General features: G+C 41.1%; 1 protein-coding gene across 2 annotated transcripts; it reads left to right on the top strand.

The window, feature by feature from the left end:
* Positions 1–17,310: 17,310 nt before the first annotated feature.
* Positions 17,311–23,853, top strand: UBE2A (ubiquitin conjugating enzyme E2 A). Of its 2 annotated transcripts, XM_049872553.1 has the most exons (6): positions 17,313–17,575; positions 17,715–17,795; positions 18,203–18,228; positions 22,105–22,194; positions 23,183–23,271; positions 23,618–23,853. In XM_049872553.1, the coding sequence occupies exons 1-6, from the start codon at positions 17,532–17,534 to the stop codon at positions 23,744–23,746; spliced, it is 459 nt and encodes a 152-aa protein (XP_049728510.1). In that variant the 5' UTR covers positions 17,313–17,531; the 3' UTR covers positions 23,747–23,853. The 2 variants fall into 2 exon arrangements, with proteins under 2 accessions (XP_049728512.1, XP_049728510.1); XM_049872555.1 differs by lacking the exon at positions 22,105–22,194 and having other exon boundaries at positions 17,311–17,575.
* Positions 23,854–25,342: the final 1,489 nt, after the last annotated feature.

The following is a 25,342-nucleotide window of genomic DNA, read 5'->3' as shown; positions in this document are numbered from 1 at the left end:
AACCACTAATGTAGTTCTGCCTCTATGGATTTGCCTACTCTGGACACTGCATATAAATGGAATAATACAATATGTGGTCTTTTGTGAATGTCTTCACTTAGCATGATGTTTTCAAGGTTCTTCCATATAGCATGTATCAGTACTTCATTCCTTTTTATGTCTGAATAATATTCCATTGAATGGATGTACCACATTTTGTTTATCCATTCATCAGCTGGTGACCATTTGGATTGTTTCCACTTTTGGGATATTATAAAAATGCTGCTATGAACATTCCTGTACAAGTTTTTGTGATAACAGTTGTTTTCAGTTCTTTTGCATATAAACCTAGGAATGGAATTCCTGGTTATATGGTAACTCTATGTTTAATCTTTTGAGGAACCGCCAGACTGTTTTCCAAAGCGGCTACACCGTTTTACAGTCCCACCAGCAATTTCTGCTTGCCAACACTTGTTGTTTATTTTTATTCTAGACATTGTAGTGGATGTGAAATGGTATTTCATCTCGATTTTGATTTACGTCAGGGAAGATGACTAATGATGACAAATAATGTCGCGCATCTTTTCATGTGCTTGTCGGCCATTTGTATATCTTCATTGGGGAAATGCCTATTCAAATCCTTTGCCAATTTTAAATTGGGTTGTTTGTCCTTTTATTGTTGAGTTGTAAAAGTTCTTTATATATTCTGGATACTGGACACATTTCAGTTCAATGATTTGCAAGTACAAGCATTGTAATGATTCTGTTTGCCACAGGTATAAGGGAGTATCTTCCACCTTTCCTTCTCCAACCCAGGAACTCTCCCAGAATGCTCTTTGTGGAGGACAGGAGCCTGGGGCAATCCAGAACAAGTGAGACAGCTTATATTGGATAACTTCAATAATCCAAGTGATGGTGCCAAAAGACTAGTTTTCTAACAGAGAACTAACTGAAGACAGCAAGCCTTATGACTAAGAAATGGACAGGTTGGCTGGAAGAAGTGTAATGTTCAAGATACACATGTTGTAAAGTTTAAGGCAATCTGTCAGCCCTTGAATGAACATAAATTAAGTAAAATATAAAAGAAATATCAATATAAGTCTTAGAAAACCACAGTGTTTATTCCTTAGGTCTTAGTCCAATGTCATCCCTATAATTCTATGTTATTTGATATTTCTTGATTTAATATAGATAGATAGATAAATACATAGATAGATGATAGATTGATAGATGATAGATAAATGATATAGATAGATAGATGATAGATAGATAGATTGAATGATGATAGATGATATAGATAGATGATAGATAGATGGATGATACATAGATAGATGGATGATAGATAGATGGATGATAGACGGATAGATGATAGATGGATAGAGGATAGATGATAGATGGATAGAGGATAGATGATAGATGGATGGATGGATGGATAGATGGATAGATAGATGATAGATGGATAGATGGATAGATAGATAGATAGATAGATAGATAGATAGATAGATAGATAGATGATAGATAGATAGATAGATAGATAGATAGATAGATAGATAGATAGATAGATAGATAGATAGATAGATAGATAGATAGATAGATAGATAGATAGATGATAGACAGACTATACTATGGTATGGTATGGTACGGTACGGTACGGTATGGTACGGTACGGTATGGTATGGAAACCCTGGTGGCATAGTGGTTAAGTGCTACAGCTGCTTAACCAAAAGGTCAGCAGTTCAAATCCACCAGGCACTCCTTGGAAACTCTACGGGGCAGGTCTACTCTGTCCTATAGTGTTGCTATGAGTCAGAATGGACTCGACAGCATCGGGTTTTATACTATGGTATATCCTGGTTTATAATAATGAACTAAACGTAGTCTCATCCTTCATGTGGTTTAGTCTAGTGCGGGGGTGGACAAAATTTTCTGTAAAGGTTCAGAAAGTAAATATCTTAGGATTTTCGAGCCAAGAAACAAAATCAAGGATATTATATAGGTACTTAAATAAAGAAAAAAAATTTTTTTTGTTATGTAACAAGAAAGAAAACAAATTTCCACAAATGTTTTATTGATAAATTTTGAAATATAATATTAATAACTGAGCACAATTTTTTATACTACAGGTCCACTAATGAGAGGAATGGCATTCAATTTTACTTAATTGGGGTTCAAAGTGAATGTTCCCTATCATTAAAATTTGTTGCAAATATTCATCCGTTAACGTTTATCTGTAATGACATGTATTTCATCTTTGAAAATGTTTTTTCTCACAGACAAGTACTAACAAATATTGATATCATTCCACAAGCATATGATTTAAGTTGAGCACATTCATCTCTTGGAAGGCATTTATAGAATGCTTTTAGATTCTTCTCTTGATATTTGTCTTTTAGCATGTCATTACATTGCAGGTTAAGTATTTCCAGTTGAACTTTTGGTGGAAGCTCCTCAATTACACAGTTAAATTGATTTTGAAATCTAGAAATTTCCTTTGCACTTTCATCAAGGTCCAAAAAATGTTGTTTGAACTGTATGTAGTTTGAGCTCAGAAAATATATCCATTGCAAATTTATGTGGGAATTGTAATCTTGTTTTTTGTTTTAACTTTTGGCAGCCTTGGAAGCGATTAAAGCAGGGTGACATCACTTGCGATTCAAATGTCAGTTGTCATCAAAATGACTTTATCCCAGTGTACGTTTCACATATAAATGCTGTTTGTCTTATAATTTTAGGTTCAATTCATTACAAAACATTGTCAAGTCTGCAGCAAAAGCTAATTGTAAAAGCCATTCACTGTTCAATAATAGTGATTGACAGTGGTTCTTCTCATTCAGAAAAATGTCAAACTCAGCCCTGAGTTTTTAAAAATCTCAATAAAACTTTACTGCTGCTAAGCCACTGAACTACTATTGGTAGGGCAGGTCAGAATATTCAGCTTCTATTTCTGACAAAAATGCATGGAACCGACAAGGCTAAATCCATGAGAACAAATGAAGTTCAGTACTGACACTACTGGTTCAATAGCCCATGATAGATTCAAATATTTCCCTGCAAAATACTGCCTGATTACTAATACAGTGAATAAGCATAGGATTCAAACAACTTACATTTTTACAAGCTTTATAGATTTGTCCAGCTCAGCCTTTTTCTACTCCATAAATATTTGTGACACATCTTAGCAGATTCTACTTCAGGTTGTTCTGAATTAGTATTTTCCAACTTCTTTGAAAATATTCTCATCTGTAGTTGTTCCACACAGACCATACAAAATTTCACAAAGAGGTCAATTCTTCAGTCACTTTAAACTCTGCATTGAGTCCTTAAGTAAAACAATGACAACTGAGCAGTATTAGTAACATCTGTCAACTCGTCAAGAGCCAAGGAAAACTACTTGAAATAATTTGCCTTGTTTTTAAACTACTGATATTGCTTCCAATCTCCTCAACTCTTTGAGCTATTGTTCTCAGCAAAAAGGCTAATAGTCTTAAACAAGTTTGTTTTCCGTGGGCATATTTCTTTGGGTGCTGCAGTCAAATATGCTTTAATTAACTTGCCATCAGTGAATGGCTTTCCTTGCTTGGCTAAAAAATAAGCCAGTCAGAAACTTACTTTGGTTGTAGCCTCATTTTCCTTTTTTATTTTTGCGAAGAATTCTGCTGGGATAAGATAATCTCTTTCAAATATTCTTGTTTTTTGACCACTGCTTTCCTGTGAGTTGGAAATATAATGATGAGCACTTAGTCTGGTAATGTGATATATATTGTATTCTTTTAGCAGAGATATAGCACCATTGGGTAATAAACACAATTTTTTGCTCTCTAATTACAAAATAGGCATAAATATGGATCTCTTCCAGTCAGTTGGCCAGGAAGCTGTCTTCCACATTTCTTGGCATAGACCAATGAGCACTTCCAGCAGTGCATCTGTTTGTTGAAACATCTCAACTGATATTCCATCAATTCCTGGAGCCTTGCTTTTCGCCAATGCCTTCAGAGCAGCTTGGACTTCTTCCTTCAGTACCATCGGTTCCTGATCATATGCCACCTCTTGAAATGGTTGAATATCAACTAATTCTTTTTGGTATAATGACTCTGTGTACTCCTTCCATTTTCTTTTCATTCTTCCTGCATCGTTTAATATCTTCCCCAGAGAATCCTTCACTATTGCAACTCGAGGCTTGAATTTTTTCTTCAGCTCTTTCAGCTTGAGAAATACTGAGCGTGTTCTTCCCTTTTGGTTTTCCATCTCCAGCTCTTTGCACATGTCATTATAATACTTTGTCTTCTCGAGAGGCCCTTTGAAATCTTCTGTTCAGTTCTTTAACTTCATCAATTCTTCCTTTCGCTTTAGCTGCTCGACGTTCAAGAGCAAGTTTCAGAGTCTCCTCTGACATCCATCTTGGTCTTTTCTTTCTTTCCTGTCTTTTCAGTGACCTCTTGCTTTCTTCATGGATGATGTCCTTGATGTCATTCCACAACTCATCTGGTCTTCGGTCACTAGTGTTCAATGCGTCAAATCCATTCTTGAGATGGTCTCTAAATTCAGGTGGGATATCCTCAAGGTCATATTTTGGCTCTTGTGGACTTGCTCTGAGTTTCCTCAATTTCAGCTTGAACTTGCATATGAGGAATTGATGGTCTGTTCCACAGTCGGCCCCTGGCCTTGTTCTGACTGATGATATTGAGCTTTTCCATCGTCTCTTTCCACAGATGTAGTCGATTTGATTTCTGTGTGTTCCATCTGGTGAGGTCCATGTGTATAGTTGCCGTTTATGTTGCTGAAAGAAGGTATTTGTAATGAAGAAGTCATTGGTCTCATAAAATTCTATCATTCGATCTCCGGCATTGTTTCTATCACCAAGGCCGTATTTTCCAAATACTGATCCTTCCAAGAAATATGGAAGACAGCTTCCTGGCCAACTGACTGCAAAAGATCCATATTTATGCCTATTCCCAAGAAAGGTGATCCAACCGAATGCGGAAATTATAGAACAATATCATTAATGTCACATGCAAGCAAAATTTTGCTGAAGATCATTCAAAAACAGATGTAGCAGTATATCAACAGGGACCTGCCAGAAATTCAGGCTGGTTTCAGAAGAGGATGTGGAACCAGGGATATCATTGCTGATGTCAGATGGATCCTGGCTGAAAGCAGAGAATACCAGAAGGATGTTTGCCTGTGTTTCATGGACTATGCAAAGGCATTCGACTGTGTGGATCATAACAAACTATGGATAACACTGCGAAGAGTGGGAATTCCAGAACACTTAATTGTGCTCATAAGGAACCTTTACATAGATCAAGAGGCAGTTGTTTGGACAGAACAAGGGGATACTGATTGGTTTAAAGTCAGGAAAGGTGTGCGTCAGGGTTGTATTCTTTCACCATACCTATTCAATCTGTATGCTGAACAATTAATCCGAGAAACTGGACTATATGAAGAAGAACGGGGCATCAGGATTGGAGGAAGACTCATTAACAACCTGTGTTATGCAGGTGACACAACCTTGCTTGCTGAAAGTGAAGAGGACTTGAAATACTTACTAATGAAGATCAAAGATCACAGCCTTCAGTATGGATTACAGCTCAACATAAAGAAAACAAAAATCCTCACAACTGGACCAATGAGCAACATCATGATTAAACGGAGAAAAGATCGAAGTTGTCAAGGATTTCATTTTACTTGAATCCACAATCAACAGCCACGGAAACAGCAGTCAAGAAATCAAAAGACACATTGCATTGGGCAAATCTGCTGCAAAGGACCTCTTCAAAGCGTTGAAGAGCAAAGATGTCACCCTGAAGACTAAGGTGCGCCTGACCCAGGCCATGGTATTTTCAATCACATCATATGCATGTGAAAGCTGGACAATGAATAAGGAAGATCGAAGAAGAGTTGACGCCTTTGAATTCTGGTGTTGGCGAAGAATATTAAATATACCATGGACTCCCAAAAGAACGAACAAATCTGTCTTGGAAGAACTGCGGCCAGAATGCTCCTTAGAGACAAGGATGGCAAGACTGCGTCTGACATACTTTGGACATGTTGTCAAGAGGGATCAATCCCTGGAGAAGGACATCATGCTTGGCAGAGTACAGGGTCAGCGGAAAAGAGGAAGACTCTCAACGAGGTGGATTGACACAGTGGCTGCAACAATGGGCTCAAGCATAACAATGATTGTAAGGATGGCTCAGGACTGGGCAGTGTTTCGTTCTGTTGTGCATAGGGTCGCTATGAGTCGGAACCCACTCGACGGCACCTAACAACAACAACAACAACAACAATTACAAAATAATCCACACTCTACTTTTCCTTAAAAGCATGACATTCAAAGTCCACTTTTCTTTGCTAGTTTTGACATGATGAGTATGCACTAGTAATAAAAAACAAAATGCTTTACTGAGAATGTAGAGAAAATAGAACACTCATACATTGCTAGTGGAAATGTAAAATGGTGCAACAATGGTGAAAAACATTTTGAAGGATTCTTAAAAAGTTAAATATAGAACTACCATCTGACCCAGCAATTATACTCCTAGGTACATAAAAAAAAATTTTTTTTTTTTACCCAAGAAAATTGAAAACAGGTATTCAAATACTTGTACACAAATGTTCCTAGCAGCACTATTCACAATAGCCAAGAGGTGGAAACAATCTAAATGCCCATCAAAAGATGAATGGTTAAACACAATGTAGTATATGCATACAATGGAATATTATGCAGCTGTAAAGAGAAATGAAGTTCTGAAGCATGCCACAATATGGATCAATCTTGAAAACATTATGTTAACTGAAATCAGCCACTGTTCTTCTCCAAGATCCATCTGTTTTTTGCACAGGCCAAATAGGCGAGTTGAATGGGAATGTGGTGGGAATCACCACCCCTGAATCCTTCAAGTCTTTGATGGTGGCAGTAATCTCTGCAATCCCTCCAGGAATGTGGTGTTGCTTTTGGTTTACTATTTTCCTAGGTAGGGGCAGTTCTAATGGCTTCCATTTAGTTTTTCCTACCATAATAGCCCTTACTCCACTTGTCAGGATTCCAATGTGGGGGTTCTACCAGTTGCTGAGCATATCTATTCCAATTATGCATTCTGGAGCTGGAGAAATCACTACAGGATGGGTTCAGGAACCCACTGGACCCACTGTGAGCCAAACCTGAGCTAAGACTCCATAAAATAACCTGACCTCCATATACCCCCACTCTGACTGGTGGGCCACAGTGATGTTTTTGGTCTCCTGGAATTAGTGTCAGTTCAGAGCCAGTATCCAATAATCCCCCAAAAGTCTGATTATTTCCTTTTCCCAATGAATAGTCATTCTTATAAAAGGCCACAGATCCCTTTGGGGAAGACTGGGAGAAAGATTAACAGATTAACAGTATAAATATTTGGCAGTGTACTGGGGTCCTTTCTCAAGAAGACCCAACCTCCTCTTCATTTAAGGGGTTGTGGGTCTGTAAACTGGCTCGAATCTGGGGACTGATTGAGGGGCTGTGACTCTCTATTCTGGTGATTCTAGTTAGACGGCCATTCACTTGACCTAGAATTCTTCTGCTTGTACAGATCAAGCAAATATTTAGTAGATTTCCCTTCTATTTCACTCCTAGGAACACCATGACTAAGTAGCCAACACCATAAATCCATACAAGTCAGACTACTCTGATTACTGCTTTGACTCTGCTGTCCATTATGGTATCCATGCCCACCTTGTCTTCACTGATTGAGTGCCTCCACTTGGCCCCTACCACCATGGGATCCAATCAGCCCCACTGTAGTTAGGTGTCTTAATTCAGTTAGGGCAGTTCCCACTGCCAAATCTGACTTATATAAAAAAGCAATCACGGCAGTCTTCAAGGATGCTGGGGCTCCCTTCATAAATTTGTTCCTCACCATTGTGGTAAAAGTTGTGTCGTCTGGGCACTCTGTGTATGGGTCTGTGGGTCTAACCTGATTAATCTGCTCTAGGATGCCAATCCCCTAAGCCTTTGGATACCTTCTTCTACAGTATAGCAAGGCAGGTCTGGTACTTCAGTTGATTTAGTGTATGCCACCTCATAATCCGTGCTTCAGTGAACCAACCAAATAAACCATTAGATCCTTTTCTAACCTCTTGAGTTGAAACATTGAATGAAGAATCTGTGCTTAGTGAGCTCCTATCAATAAACTCAGACTGATCCAACTTTATGTTCCTTTCACCATTATCCCACACCCTTAACAGCCATTCCCACACATATTCCTCAGGTTTCTGTTTGTACATATTAGAAAAGTAAAGCAGTTCTTTTGGACTGTAATATACCTCCTCCTGGGTCACACTTTGTACTTCACCTTTTGGGGCTCTCCGTGATTTAGTCTATTTCTAGGTCTAGAAGCAAGAACGTGTGGTGGGGCTGGGTCCTGTGAACATTCAATGTCTTATAAAGCATCTACCCCAAGCAATGACCCAGGCAATGACTCGGATGCCGCCCCAGGTGATGACTCACACACCGCCTCAGGTGATAGTTCAGACAAAGACTCTTCAGGTACAGCTGGGTTAATCCCATCAGATGGAGGTCAAAGAGATAATGGTTTTACTGGTGAGGGTGGCTCAGCAGAAAAAAATGGAGTGATTTCTTCAGATGGGAGTAAGTGGACTGGTTCTTTTGGCAGGATTGATTCAACAGAATTTAGGGCCTCAGTGTCCACAGCTTCCTGATTATCTGCCCATATGTCCCCATCCCAAGTTTCAGTATCCCATTTCTTCCCAATCAATGCCCTCACTTTAACTTCAGACACCGTTGATGTTGGGAATTCATTGATGTTGTAATTCAGCTACTCTTAACAATAAGACTCTCCAGCTCTCTTACTACAAGTAATAAGGTTTTCTTTCAGGGCACAAGTGGCAACTTTGCAGTCTTTATGTAGTGCTTGAGCTGTGACTCTGAAGCCCTGAGCTCATCTCTTTCTTTCTTTGTCTAGCGAAAGTAGGACCAACCATCCAGCTTCCCTACACTTCTCATTCTGAAAAAACTATAGAAAAGTATCAAACATGCAGTCATCCAGAGCCTCGTTTCTCACCAATACTTGATCTATTGGTGGTGATACTTTGCATATTAATATTGCCATCTCATGCCATGGATTAGCAGTGCCCTCTTTACTACTGAAGCATAGTCTTCAGCACCTTTAAGACTGGTCGGATTGAGAACCAATTTAGAAAACTCTTCCTTACAATTTTGTTTCTCTAGAACCACTCTCAGTACCAATTTTCTTAGGCTGAGTTCTCTAGAGAAGCAAAACCAGTGAATATATATATATGTATAGATGCTTAAGATTGTGTGTCAACTTGGCTGGGCCATGATTCTAAGTTCATGGCAGTTGTATAATGGTGTGATCACTTCCCTGTTGAAATCTGGTATGTGACCATCCCCATGATGGAATCTGCTGAGTGGTACTGGTGGGGCGGGGGTCTGTGGCGGCTCACTGCCCCCTCAGCCTTCATCTCTCCACCCTCCGCTGCCTACTTCCTTCCTGCTTCTGCCTTGCCAAGGTTTTTGGCTTGTTCTGGATCCAGCAGCTACCTTTTGTTTGGCCTCTAGTTCTTGGAACTTGAGCTAGCAGCTTACCTGTTGATCTTGGGATTCATCAATCTTCACAGCCTGCCTGCTCCCCAACCTGCCAATCTTGGGTTCACCAGCTCCTGCAGCTACGTGAATCAGGAGAAAGCTCACGGTCTTGCCTGCAATCTTGGAATTCCTCAACCTTCATAGCCTGTGAGGGGGAGCCCTGCTCTCTGACCTGCTGATCCTGGGTTCGCCAGCTTCTACAGCTGCATGAATTGGGAGAGGCCTCTATCCTGATCCAGGGGCTTGGGACATTCCAACCTCCATAATCGCGTGAGCTGTTTCCTTGATATAAATCTCTCTCTCTCTCTCTCTATGTATTTATAAGCTTTACTGGCTTTGCTTCCCTAGAGAACCCAGCCTAAGATATATATATATATGTATAAGTAAATAAATATATATATATATATACAAACAAACCAAACCCATGCCATTGGGTCGACTCCAGCTCATAGCAACCCTAAAGGACAGAGTAGAACTGCCCAATAGGGTTTCCGAGGAGAGGCTGGTGGATTCCTACTGCTGACCTTTTGGTTAGCAGCTGAACTCTTAACTGTACAAATATATATATATATAGAGAGAGAGAGATTTATCTCAAGGAAATGGCTAACATGGCTGTAGAGGCTAGCAAGTCTCGAGTCCATGGTTCAGATGTCAGGCTGGAGGATTTTCCTGACTCCTGTAGCTGCAGGGACTGACAAACCCAAGATGGGCAGGTCAGACAGCAGGTTGCTGGCTCACGGGCTACAGAGGTTGACAAATCCAAGATCAGCAGGCATTATGGTAGGCTGCTGGCTCAAGTCCCAAGAACCAGAGGTCAGATAGTGAGCTGGATGCAGGATCCATAACAAGTGAGCTTTGCCACAACATCCATATATATATTAGATACAGGCCATATCCCTAAGAAAACTTCATATAAAACTGATTGGCTGATCACATAAGATCATGTCATGGAGAATGATTACATCATTACACAATTTCCAAATTACGCCATTACATAACTGTCAAATGACATCATTACATAACTACCAAACCACTGAGGATTATGGCTCAGCCAAGTTGACACACAACCTTAATGATCACAGTTGCCATTTCTACTAAATTTTATCAATAAAAGTGGAAACTATAGGAAAGTAAAATTCTTTTGCCTTCACTGGGTAACAGAAATACAAACTTACAGTCTCATAAGGCAGGAAATGATAGTTTATTCAGTCTCTCCCCCCAACTCAAAATAGTTCCAGAAAATCAGAATCTATTCTGCATTTTGAAATCTTCATGAATAAAATTCCACAACTTCCTTCGTCTATTTTCCCATATTTCATAGTCCTCCCTTTTAGGACAATTATCAACTCTTTGCCTATGGACAATTTGGAATTTCGTATCTTCCCTGGGTTTCCCAAGACCTATTAAAATGCACAGATGCATCGCCAATACCCTTTTCTTTAAATAGAAAAGGACCTCTCATTTCTTGATTCCTGCTCTTAAGGGGGTGCTTAGCTGTGAAGAGGGTTATTTCTTCAAGATGTCAAGATGCGGAGGGGATGGAGGGAATCCTTGGCCAGTTGTGCCACAGTTAGTATGTTCTAGCCTGATAATTGTCTGTGCTGGAGAATGGTCTTCTGTATTCCTGCTTGCTATGACACCCCTGTGTCTGATGAGGAATGTGGGGGGCACAGAGCTCCTGCAATGCAATTCCATTCTGAAGTCAGGGTATGCTATCCCCATAAAGGTTTCATGGGGCTTCCAAACTGCTTTGGTTCATGCTCTTGAGTTTTCTTGATTGAGTCATCCAAGGAAGGAAGAGAAAAGGGATTTTGGAACACAGACAACCCCAACAAACTCAAACACATCCACATCTTTCATTGCATTGCAGACATTTACATTTCATGCTCAAAGTCCTATAAAGCTAGGCTGGGTTCTCCAGAGGAGCAAAATCAGTGAAGCCTTAATATGTGTGTATATGCTGTTGTTAGGTGCTGTTGAGCCGGTTCTTACTCATAGTCACCCTATGTACAACAGAACGAAACATTGCCTGGTTCTGTGCCATCCTCACAATTGTTGTCATGCTTGAGCCTATTGTTGCAGCCACTGTGTCAATTCATCTTGTTGAGGGTCTTCCTCTTTTTCACATGACGTCCTTCTCCAGGGACTGATCTCTCTTGATGATAATATGCCCGCTGTATGTGAGACGTAGTCTTGCCATCCTTGCTTCTAAGGAGCATTCCAGTAGTACCTCTTCCAAGACAGATTTGTTCATTTTTTTGGCAGTCCATGGTATATTCGATATTCTTCACCAACACCACGATTCAAAAGCATCAATTCTTCTTTGGTCTTCCTTATGCATCATCCAGCTTTCACATGCATATGAGGCGATTGCGTGGTTGTGTGTGTGTTTGTGTGTGTGGAGAGAGAGAGAATTATTTTAAGGAAATGGCTTGTGCAGTTGTGACAGCTGGCAAGTCCCAAATCCATGGGGTCAGACATCAGGCTGGAGGATTGTCCTGACTCATGAGGTTGCAGGGGCTGATAAACCCAAAATCAGCAGGTCAGATGCCAGGCTGCTGGCTCACATCCCAAGAACCAGAGGTCAGAGGATGATAAGTCAGATGCAGTATCCAGAGAGGGCGAGCTTTGCAAGAATATCCATATGTATTGGATGCAGGCCACGCCCCCAAGGAAACTACCCTTTCAACTGATTGGCTGCTCCCATCAGATCACAGAATGGAGGATGATTACATAATTCTGCCAAACCACTGGAAATCATGGCCTAGCCAAGTTGACACATAACCTTAACCATCACACTGCCTTGTTGTTGTTGTTGTTGTTGTTAGGTGCCGTCGAGTCGGTTCCGACTCATAGCGACCCTAAGCACAACAGAACAAAACACTGCCCAGTCCTGTGCCATCCTTACAATCGTTGTAATGCTTGAGCTCATTGTTGCAGCCACTGTGTCAATAGACCTCATTGAGGGTCTTCCTCTTTTCTGCTGACCCTGTACTCTGCCAAGCATGATGTCCTTCTCCAGGGACTGATCCCTCCTGACAACATGTCCAAAGTATGTAAGATGCAGTCTCAACATCCTTGCCTTAAAGAAGCATTCTGGCTGTACTCCTTCTAAGACAGATTTGTTCTTTTGGCAGTCCATGGTATATTCAATATTCTTCACCAACACCACAATTCAAAGGCATCAATTCTTCTTCACTCTTCCTTATACATTGTCCAGCTTTCACATGCATATGATGCGATTGAAAATACCATGGCTTGGGTCAGGTGCACCTTAGTCTTCAAGGTGACATCTTTGTTCCACAACGCTTTGAAGAGGTCCTTTGCAGCAGATTTACCCAATGCAACGCATCTTTTGATTTCTTGACTGCTGCTTCCATGGCTGTTGATTGTGGATCCAAGTAAAATGAAACCCTTGACAACTTCCATCTTTTCTCCGTTTATCATGATGTTGCTCATTGGTCCAGTTGTGAGGATTTTTGTTTTCTTTATGTTGAGGTGTAATCCATACCGAAGGCTGTGATCTTTGATCTTCATTAGTAAGTGCTTCAAGTCCTCTTCACTTTCAGCAAGCAAGGTTGTGTCATCTGCATAACGCTAGTTGTTAATGAGTCTTTCTCCAATCCTGATGCCCCATTCTTCTTCATATAGTCCAGCTTCTCGTATTATTTGCTCAGCATGCAGATTGAATAGGTATGGTGAAAGAATACAACCCTGACGCACAGCTTTCCTGACAATAAACCACTCAGTATCCCCTTATTCTGTCTGAACAACCGCCTCTTGATCTATGTAAAGGTTCCTCATGAGCACAATTAAGTGTTCTGGAGTTCCCATCCTTCGCAACGTTATCCATAGTTTGTTATGATCCACACAGTCGAATGCCTTTGCATAGTCCATGAAACACAGGCAAACACCCTTCTGGTATTCTCTGCTTTCAGCCAGGATCCATCTGACATCAGCAATGATATCCCTGGTTCCACATCCTCTTATGAGACCAGCCTGAATTTCTGGCAGTTCCCTGTCGATATACTGCTGCATCTGTTTTTGAATGATCTTCAGCAGAATTTTGCTTGGGTGTGATATTAATGATATTGTTCTATAATTTGCACATTTGGTTGGATCACCTTTCTTGGGAATGGGCATAAATATGGATCTCTTCCAGTCAGTTGGTCAGGAAGCTGTCTTCTATATTTCTTGGCATAGACAAGTGAGCACCTCCAGCGCTGCATCTGTTTGTTGAAACATCTCAATTGATATTCCATCAATTCCTGGAGCCCCACGTGTCTGTCAGTTTGTCATACTGTGGGGGCTCGCGCATTGCTGTGATGCTGAAAGCTATGCCACCGGTGTTCAGATACTAGCAGGGTCACTTCAGCTGAGCTTCCAGATTAAGACAGACTAGGAAGAAGGACCTAGCAGTCTAGTTCTGAAAAGTATTAGCCGTTGAAAACCTTATGAATAGCTGCGGAACGTTGTCTTATATAGTGCTGGAAGATGAGCCTCCCAGGTTGGAAGACACTCAAAAGATGACTGGGGAAGAGCTGCTTCCTCAAAGTAGAGTCAACCTTAATGAGGTGGATGGAGTCAAGCTTTTGGGACCTTCATTTGCTGATGTGGCACGACTCAAAATGAGAAGAAACAGCTGCAAGCATCCATTAATAATCAGAACCTGTAATGTACGAAGTATGAATCTAGGAAAACTGGAAATCATAAAAAATGAAATGGAATGCATAAACATTGATATCCTAGGCATTAGTGAGCTGAAATGGACTGGTATTGGCCATTTTGAATCGGACAATCATAGAGTCTACTATGCTGGGAATGACAGCTTGAAGAGGACTGGTGTCATATTCATCGTCAAAAAGAACGTTTCAAGATCTATCCTGAAGTACAACGATGTCAGTGATAGGATAATATCCATACACCTGGAAGGAAGACCAGTTAATACGACTATTATTCAAATTTATGCACCAACTACTAGGGCCAAAGATGAAGAAATAGATTTTTATCAGCTGCTACAGTCGGAAATTGATCGAACATGCAATCAAGATGCATTGATAATCACTGGCGATTGGAATCACACTGCCTATTAAGCCTAAATTCCTCATCCTTGCATTTGAGCGCATTTAATCAACTTCCATTGCTCTCTCTTTTGCAAGCAGAGGTCTCATTATTTCCCAGTTTAGAACCTCTTCATTGGCCAAGCTAATGTCAGCATCCCCAGAACATGGTTTAGTTTTATGTCCTTGCTCATGCCATGGCCCTATCATACAAACTACCTGAGTTCCTCTCTGAATCCCTGCTTTCAACTCTTTTGAAACAAAATTCAAATAGACCTGTTTCAGGAAACTTGTCCTGACCCCACCAGACTATGATTAATCTGCTGTGCCATTGCTCAGCATTTGTGGATTCACAGGCTTCTACAGTGTATCTTGCTTGTAGGCAGAAGTCTAAGATCCCCCCGCAACACACACACACACACACACACACACTCTCTCTCTCTCTACCTGGCCCAGCCCCTGGTATACACACACACTTTCTCCCAGTTATTCAATCAAACACTAATCTAGATGGAGCTGTGAAGGAATTTAGCAGATGTAACTAGGGGTCCCTACCCTGATGGCATAGCAGTTAAGAGCTATGGCTGCTTAACCAAAAGGTTGGCAGTTCAAATCCACCAGGGAACTGTATGGGGCAGTTCTACTCTGTCCTATAGGGTCACGATGAGTTGGAATTGACTTGACGACAATGGGGTTTTTTTTTAATAGGGTCTCTATGAGTCAGAATTGACTTGAAGGCACACCACAACAACAATTAAGGTTCCAGGTCAGACAATTTTAGATAAGGAGATTACCAGGGGTGGGCCTGACCTAATCAGATAAGCCTTTAAAAAGAACTGGGCTCTTTTTGAAGAAAGAGAATCAAAGTGTGAGAGGGATTCAAGAAGAGAGAAATTCTCTGTTACTGACTTTGAAGATGGAGGGGGCTGGATGGCAAGGAATGTGGGTGGCCTCTGGAGTTGCAAATGGCCCTCGGTTGACAGCCAGCAAGGAAATGGGGACCTCAGCCCTACAACAGCAAGAAACTGAATTTGGCCAACAACTTGTGGTTATTTGTTGTACAGCAAGAGAAAACTAATGAGCTTCCTTTCAGAGCTCTTGCTTTTCTTGATTTCATTACTAGATAAGGGGAAAAGGCTGTTTTATCTATTTATTTTTGTACCCCCTTCCCACTTCAGCCATATGTGATGTTATTAGGGAGACTTGCCTTAACTGATCTGTTCAACAGGAGATATAAATCCTTGGCCATGAAGGTGCCTGTTGTTAAACAGCAGCTAGAATCACTACCATTGTCAAGTCCTCCTGCCTATGTTATAAACAAATTTCTGCACATCTGATATCTTCTGGACATCTTCACCTGGATGTCCCACCAGTCCCATGAACTCAGTAAGTCCCCAAGTTTCCTCTCCTAAACTTGTCCTTTCCCCAGTATTCTCTAATTCTGTTAATGGCACTTCCAACCCTCCAGTTATCTTGGGGATTAGAACTCCAGCCGTTGTTGACACCTTCTCTCTTGCCTTCACATTCAATCTGTTGCCAAGTTGTCTCCATTCATTCCCTCTGCTTCGTTTTTACTGTCACTGCCTGATTCAGTATCTCTCACCTAGAATACTGCAAGGGTCTCCTAGCTGTTCTCCTGGGACCAGCGTCTGATTCAGCTGCCCAAGCACAGATCAAACCATGTCACTGCCCTGCTCAATTACCTTCTGAGCAATCTATTTGCTTTGTCCTCAAAACACTCCATGACTTAACTCAAACCTACCATTCTGATATTTTCAATATTTCTTAAATGTGTATTTTGCATACCTTCTAAATTATTTTGGGTTGACCTTTAAAAAATATTCTTTATAACTTTCCTTGCTTTTGCAGGTCTGCGTACTAACCGTGACTCTTTCCTGAAACCTGCAGCTTTTCCACCTGCATCTTATGGTTACTTTTCCTTGAGACCTATTGCCCTTCCAATTCTCTGCAACTGGATGTTCTCATACCTTGGACTCTTCTGAGCATACAGTAGCCACTTGGCTTGTTGAATTGCCAAGGGAAAATGTGGTTCCAGAGCCAAATCGTGAGTGCCCGGAGCTAAAACTTCTTTCTGTTCGCCTTAAGCTTTCATTCCCTCTCCCAAGACACACAACATCATTTTACTGCGCTTTGGAGTGATCATTGGCCTAGACGTTGGGACCCGAATGTTAGCCCACAGCCCCCTTTCATTGTCACAGTCCGATTCATTCCTTTGATTTTCAGTGATTTTAACCCGCCCCACTCCCCACCCCACCCCGCTGCCTGTGTCCGCAGTGGTGTGCACCCTAGAGTTCCCGCTTTTTGGAAACCAGTTTTGCCTCCGCCCACTCCTTCCTCCTCTAGTTTGGGGCTTCCAGTCTTCTCCCCCCGCCAGCCAGAGTGCGCACTGTAATAAATGATCTGGTCTTTAAAAAGAAAAAAGCCTCCAAGTGTTCGTTTTAGAATTGGCGGGTGGAGCTGGAGTCCACTCCACCTGGAAACCCTAGTGAATCTGGGCCTTTCGTTTGGCCCTGCAGTTTGCCTCTCACCGCCGGACCTTGCCGGCACTCCCTTCCTCCTGCTGGGGTGTCATGACGTAAGCACCTTCGGCTGCGCACCCTTCCCCCCCCCCGCCCCGTCTTGGTACGGCCTGTCCGGCTCGCCGTTCCAGTCCCCCCTCTCTTTTCTTTCAGGTTGGTTCAGCCCCCGTCTACTCCGGGGTGGTGCTTAGTCGGCGCCAGACTGACCCTCGACTCCGTAGAGGTTCTGCCGTACCTCTGGGCGCTTCTTCGTCGCCGGTTTCGGCTTCTTCAGCTTCCTCGGCCTCCTCAGCCTCCGCGGGAAGCAGAGACCCCGGTGTATGCCCCACCCCTGACCCCACTCGAGATATGTCCACCCCGGCTCGGCGGCGCCTCATGAGGGACTTCAAGAGGTAAAGCGGGAGGGCCAGCCCAGGCCGGGGGCTGCCAAACGGGGCGCAGGGCGGGTCCCCTGGCAGGGTGGGCACGCCGGGGGCAGCCGGCCGCGGCCGCGAGCGCGGGATTCAGGCGCCGCTGCTTGCTTTTCTGAAGGTTGCAGGAGGATCCTCCAGCTGGAGTCAGCGGGGCCCCATCCGAGAACAACATTATGGTTTGGAACGCGGTCATTTTCGGGTGAGTCTGCGTTCCCAGCGGTTGCGAGACATGCAGAAGGCGAGCTGGCTCCATCTGTCCTCCGGTCCAGGCTTCTCACGAAGACGGAGGGCAAGAGAGAAAATGTTTGGGGTTGCCAGGCCTAGGCGCCTCCCCGGAGCCTGTACCTCGATTAGCTCAATTCCCGCTGCCAGAGGAACCGTTTGGGGTTCTAAGGGGGGCGAAGCGGGGAATGGTGGCGGTTTGGTTCTGCGGCCTGCACTGGGTTTCCGAACCCGAAACTGTCATTTACGATGGCTTTCCGACCCGGGAGACGGTGGTTTACCAGGGGTGGAGGTGGCAGAGCTTGGAATAGCTATCTCCTAAAATGTGCCCGGGAGCACAAGAACCCCTTAAGCGGGAACTGACTGTTTTTCTCTCTATTGCAGGCCCGAAGGGACCCCCTTTGAGGATGGTAAGAGCGAGTTTCTTTACCCACCTTTCAGGAGCCTGCTCAACTGGGGAAAGGGTTCCCAGTCATCCTGGAGGTGCCTCCTACTTAGGGACCTGCCTCTCCCTAGCCTCTGCCGACTAAGGGCTTGAGTGGAACCCAGTATGTGGCGGGTTGTCCTGGCTATTGTCTGCTTAAGTAGAACTGAACCTTTTTTTCGTCGTTTGTTTTTCTTTTAAAATCTGGGTGAGGCAGGTACTTGCTAAGAGGAGCACCATAGTACTTACGGTGCTTAAGGATTTCTGAGGTTTGGGCTGTGATCTTGCTAAACGCAGCTCCCTATCAAGATGCCCAGTTAGTTTAAACCCAACCAGTTGCTGGTAGAGTCAGAGACCTTAGAGACCATCTAATTCAGATTTCTGCTCCCAAGGGCAGGAACTGTTCAGCAGGTGCTTAATATGTGTTTGTTGGATGTTGAATGGATGCAAGTATCCCTTGCACACAACTGTCTGGTCTCTACAATCTCATTGGATGCCTGTCAGCCTCACTAAGATGGTCTTGATGGCCGATTTGAGTATAACATTGTTTCTTATTTTTAAGTGTGTGCTTTGAACAAGACTGTGGTCAGTAATCTGAAAGCTGCTTCAGAATTGAGGTTAGCCTTAATGTACCCTCCTGACCACTGTCCAACCTACTTGGAGATACTACATGTAATTTATTATAGTACATGACTTAACCTAGTTTAATTTTTAAAAACAAGCATGTTAATTGATTTCTAAAGATTTTTCAGAACTATTTTGAGATAATTACAGATTCATGTGCAGTTGTAAGAAACAATACAGAGAGACCCTTGTATACCCTTCACCCAGTTCCACCCTCCTTTGATCACATCTCGAATAACTATACTACAATGTCACAACCAAGAAATTGACATTGATAAATGACATTACATTTGTGTGTGTGTTTGTGTTTAGTTATTGAAAAGCTGAATACATTTAAAAGACGGTTAAAAGAATTTGAACTACTGACGGTTTAGTTCTACTTGTGCAATTCTTTAATATTGAAGGTATTTAAAAAAAAAAATAAAGGATCTTTCTGTTATTTTTTTCTCAATGATTTACCTTCCTTTAGTCACGCAGCATTTTACATATATGCCCATAACTTGGTTTGAAGGTAGGAACAAAAACATTTCTGCAAACTACTTAGCACATACTAATGTTGTCAAGTTCGATTGTTTTCTGATGGTACCAGTCCCTACCAGGTTGTGAGGTAGGTCGATATGAACCAGTTCTATAATTTGTCTCACATACTCACATTGCCCTGAGAAACTGTAGACAGTCACCCGGATACTCTTAGCTGCTTCTTTACCTTCACTCCCTGGGTAAATATCACTGCTCTTCAATGCTGCAATGAACAGAAATGACAGCAAGAGAAAGCGATTCTAAGAGCATGCTATTGGGTGCAGTTAATCATTTGAACTGATCCATAGCAAGAGCTAGCTAGACTTAATTTTCCTCTACTAGATGGGTATCTAGTTCTTTATACCTGAGCTTTATGTGCAGATTAACTGCGTATTTGCTTTAGCTCTAGCAGGCTTAGTTTTCACTGGCTTCTTTTTTCCTTCTCATTTTACTCAGACTGCTTTATGCTGGGCACAGCTTTTTTAATAGTACATCACTTTTCTGGGGGTTAGGTACTTAAATATTTCAAGGGTGCTTCTCTTGTTTTAAGTGGTATGAATTGCAAAGGTACTTATGGAATCCATTATCTACCTGGACCTTCCCCTTGACATTACTGCCTCTATTTTTGATGATGTGTGTCTCCAACCTGGCATTACTGAAAGGAATTAAAAGGAATTACTCGGGCTAAATGACACTACACTTTTCTGATTCATTCTCTTGAATGGCCTGATATCCATGGATATTTCCTCAGGTGGCTAGGACACTAACCATGGCTATAAAAATATTTTGACCATATTTTGAACACCTCTTTATTTAAAAAAAATTTTTTTTAAATTTACACTTAGGGAGTTCACTGGAAGTGACTGATTAAGGACAAGTGCCATACCTGATTTTACTGTTTCTAGTGTATTATATATGAATGAACAGCTCCCAAAGTACTTTTGCTTCTTCCTTGAAAACCACTTGTAGTGGAAGTTTCTGGAACAGCCAGGCCCTAGTTAAAGAGATGAAATCTTAAGAAAAGGAACTCTTAAAAGTATTTTACACACTTGAAGTAAGAGGAGTATGTTCCCATTGGGGAAAATGCTTCCTCATCAAAATGTCTTGGTATATATGCTGAATACAAAGGTTATGGAATATCATATTCTTCATCACATCACCTAAAAATTAATAGACAAGGTAAGGTAACAGCATTTGTTTTTTCTAATAGATATATTCTTACGAATTTGGGTATAAATCTTTGTAAAAAAGTAATCACTTAAAATCACTAAGGGTGTTCCTAAGGTAAATAAGTCCTGTGGTGAAGAGTATTTGGGTATTTTAAAAATCAGATTTTTCAGCCATCAACATTTTTTAAGTACATGTATTTTTTCCTCAGGGGTCACAAACTGGGGGCCAAATGGCAGAAAACAGCTGCAGAAGTATTTTCTTTGGCCAACATACTATTTTTAAAAAATTGTATTTGTGAATGCTTTAGGCAGAACATAGACTCTCCAGTTTAACTGTATCATCCGTATTGCCATATACCTGCCATTGAACACATGCATATAATTTCCCTGGTCCTGGTGTATAGATGGAGGAGCCCTGGTGGCACAGTGGCTAAGCACTCTTGGCCGTGAACCTAAATGTCAGCAGTTTGAACCCACAGGCAGCTCCGCAGGAGAAAGATGTGGCAGTCTGCTTCTGTAAAGATTTACAGCCTCGGAAACCCTATGGGGCAGTTCTACTCTAACCTGTAGGGTCACTGTGAGTCGGAGATAACTCGACGGCATTGGGGCTTGTTTTTTTTTTTTTTTGTTAATCTCCTCAGGAAGATGAACAAAGTCAGTACAGATTGTGTCCACAATGGTGAGGCTTAAATTTTCAGTTATTTAAAGCTTAGACTTCTAAATATTCAGAGGATACTATGCTTTAGAGCCTCCTGCTACCTTAGGTTGACACATATTCAAGAAAAACAAATTCATTTCAATAGTAGAAAGTTTGCTGGAGGTATTACTGCAATTTCAACCAAGTAGGATTTTTTTTTTGTTATTTCTGTCATGAGTTCCCTCCATTAGTGTGAATAACTGAGTTGATTTTATAGTGAAGTACCTTGTGAGTCACATTTAGGGTTTTTGAGAGCAACTGGGAAGGTTTTTTTGGCTTATGATCAATTAAGTTTTCATTACAGAGTCACTATTACATGAAAAGGAACCAGTGCACACACTTAAAACTATTCCCCTTCTCTCCTAGGGATAGGGAATCGTATGGTTTTTTAAAATAATTTGATTGTTGAATTTTATTTTTAGCATTGTTTTTTTTTTTTAACCTTTGTGCTCTCATTCTTCCTAGTCCATTGGAGAGTTTAAGATGGCAGCTGACTAAAATAGGCCTTTGAGGTCTTTCAGTCTTCTAAAGGAAGAAGGCCCAATTTTGGCTCCAGTTTTACTGTCACTTTGGCTAAAGTTATCCTGCAGGCGGTTTTATGTTTAAGATGGCTATCTCTCAGTTTGGGGGAGAATAACGGCAAAAGAAAAAAAAATCACCTTTGTTTGGGTGGTGGTTGTTAACATACCTGTTTTTAGAGCAATTCCTGGAGATGTATTTCTCAACTGGTCTCTCTTTCCTCTCCACCCTACATCTCTACATTATTTCGTTTGACACTTTAAAAAAGTTGCATAGCATTAAAAACAAAGTACTGATAGATACATTTTCTTAAACCTTTCCTTTCTGACTACAGGAACATTTAAGCTTACAATAGAATTCACTGAAGAATATCCGAATAAACCACCTACAGTTAGATTTGTCTCTAAGATGTTTCATCCAAATGGCAAGTATCACCTTTAATGCAGTATTTTAAACTACTATAATGTTTATTATGGAGGCATTCCACATTTCCTATTTGTCTGTAGTACCTGAGTATTTGTTTAGGCAACTTGCTGTTTCCTGAAAGCTGAACTTGTTCATGGGGGCCTTTTGCTGTCTGCATCTCTAGACCTAGAACTGAAGTAGCGAAGGTACTTTCCTTTTGCTTGGAGTCTGAGAGCCTCCTGGTTTTGATTATCGTTTGCTTATTAAACTAAACCAAGGATGCTCTTGAGGTTTGCTGTTCATGTTAGACCAGGCTGGGGTAGTCTTGTGTGGTGGTTCTTTTCACTAGCATTTAGAACAGGTTTTCAACTCCGGGTGCATATCAGAATTGCCAGGGCACATTTTATAAATGCAGGTGAGCTGGCCCCACTTCAGACCTACTGAACATCAGATTCTGTGGTGGAGGGCCACGTATGCAGGACACTAGAAAAATGCTACAGGTGGTTCTAACTTATCATTTTGCTTTTTGTCTAGTAGTAAGCCTAGAAAAGCTTGCCTTCAGTTCAGGTTAGTATTTTCCAGGGTATCAGATATTTTTATCTTTATGCTAAAATGAAGTTTCGTGAACTCTGAGCTATCCTTTGGGTGTTGTGTGATAGGAAATATAGCTTCTAAATTTGGTGGAATGAATTTCCCACAGATCTATGGATGGCTAGAGACCCTGTTAGAAAATATGTATCATTTCCTGGATAATAGGGCAATCAGTCTTCTCAGAAGGAGCACTAAGTACCTTCCAGTTTTATACTGATCACATTTGACATTCTCTGATCATTCTGATTATTTGACTAGTAATGACTATGACTCATCTTTTTAAGAAACTAATTGGGAGGTAGCTCAGGCATCTTGTTAAACCTCAAAAGCAAAGTATTACTGCCTATATTTACCTTAACTATGTTAAAACCTTAATGGTTTTGTCATGTTTAATGTACCTACTTCCATTCTCTTAGTCTATGCAGATGGTAGTATATGTCTGGACATACTTCAAAACCGTTGGAGTCCAACCTATGATGTGTCTTCCATTTTAACATCCATACAGGTGAATTTTCTTTAACGTGACCGTGCCCCTTGATGTGTTTATATTAGCAACTGTTTTTAAAAGTCTAACTTAATAGACGTTTTTTTCTTTTGGCCAAAGCTTTTTTACTTTATAGGTCATTAGGATCCATGTCACCAGAAAACAGACTATATACATTTGCCTAGCTCCTGGCAGATTAATGTAACCCTATGATAAAGATTTTTTTTTTTTTTTTATGATAAAGAGAGCAAACCCAGCTGTCACTTAGGGCCATCCGCCGAGTATCACTACCTTATAAAATAGCTGTGTTTGTTCCGGATTTATTTTTTGCACTGAGGAACTGACATTTAAAAAATTGTCTCTATAGTCTCTATTGGATGAACCCAATCCCAATAGTCCAGCAAACAGCCAGGCCGCTCAGCTGTACCAGGAGAACAAGCGGGAATATGAAAAGCGTGTTTCTGCAATAGTAGAACAGAGCTGGCGTGATTGTTGACCCAGGTGCAGCAAAAGAAGAAGATGGTCATAAGGAAAATATATGTTCGTCATGTTCCTATGCCTCACTGTCATTACATTTACTTTATTAAAAGAAAAATAGCTGTTGTGCTGTTTCTGTCGTCCCTTGCTAAGCTTTTCCTATCCTTTCTACCCTCTCCTTGAACATCAGAAAACACCCTCTATGAATTCAAATGTACTGTACCTGGGTTACTTGCAAAACTCACAAATGCTTCATTCCTTTTCTGTAGTATTTCATCTCCAGTCTTAGGGCAGTGTTGTGTTACTGTACTTTACACTAAGCTTTTAAAGTGAATCGTTATACAAGTGGTGCTTATGCATAGGTTGACAACCAGGATGTTGTTTTTAACAAAATGATTGCTGAAGTGTTTCATCCTGGCTGGTCCTTCACTTATGTTGGATTTAGAAGTGCATGTGTTTGGAATATGGCCTACAAAAAATATGGAAACAAATCCATATAAACCCATTTTAAAAGAGCACTGGAGCCTAAAGATCCTAATACTAAAATCCAACTACTATGAGTTTGATGGTAGGAAGGAGAATGCTAAAGGACTCAGCCAAAGGAGTGCAGCAATTGTAGTAACTGACACATCCTCTCCTTGTGAGGATTGACTGGACTACCCATGATAAGCTTCCGAATACTGAAGTCTTCTGGGTTTTTGCTTTGTAAAGAGGTGTGGGAGCGAGGAACGGGAACAATCATTAGTTTTTCAGCTAGGGAAAGCTGGAGATCCTTTAACCTTTTTAAAGGAGCAGTACTGTCCTAGATAAATAAACCCTCCATCTTTTTTCAGTTTGATTTACTCCAAGGAAGGGAGCATATCCTTGGCAAACTATTTCCCACTCAAAACCTGAGTTACTGCTGCATGCTTTAGTTTTTTTCCCTTTTAGCATTCTGTAATTTTTCTTTGACTATCAGATATACAGTTCCTTTAAGTAGCAGTGTGGGACAAGGCTTGTAAATGTTTTGTCTAACGTTCCATTGTCACCTTTTGTGCATTTATCACTTCTAAATCTAACTTTGCACAAGTAACCCATGTAAAAAATGTACATTTTTCAAAACTTGTAAATAAAAATAACCGTAAAATTTTGTAGTCAAGGTATAATACTTATTTCCCCCCTTAAGCATTATAATAAAAGAAAAATGTTGATTCTGGGAGTAGAAAAGAGAATACAATGGAGAGAACCTTTTTTTTTCTGTTCAGTCGTAAGTGTTAACACTTCCTTTTAAACCTTTTAACAGAATATAAAACTTTTAAACACTTTAGTATATATTATGGTTAATCAAGGGAATACAATTGTGATGGGGGGGATAAACTTGGATATTTGCCAGAGCCTTGAGATACCAAGATTTAACTTGATCCTGACATCCCACCTCTTTAAAAGCCCTAGCTTAAAAGCAAACAGTACCAAACTATTACAAAATGTGTTTTAAAGCCTATGTAAAGGTTGGGAGTATATACAGGTATCCTTAATCACCTCGTTCAAACAAAACTTCCTTCTGAGGAACAGCCCTTCTCATCTTAACAGTGACTTTGTGAATACTATCACAGGTTCTCTTGGTACTTGTTTAAGG

The sequence above is a fragment of the Elephas maximus genome, chromosome X (genome assembly GCF_024166365.1).
Source record: "Elephas maximus indicus isolate mEleMax1 chromosome X, mEleMax1 primary haplotype, whole genome shotgun sequence".
NCBI lineage: Eukaryota > Metazoa > Chordata > Mammalia > Proboscidea > Elephantidae > Elephas > Elephas maximus.
This window is presented reverse-complemented; position numbering and strand designations above follow the sequence as displayed.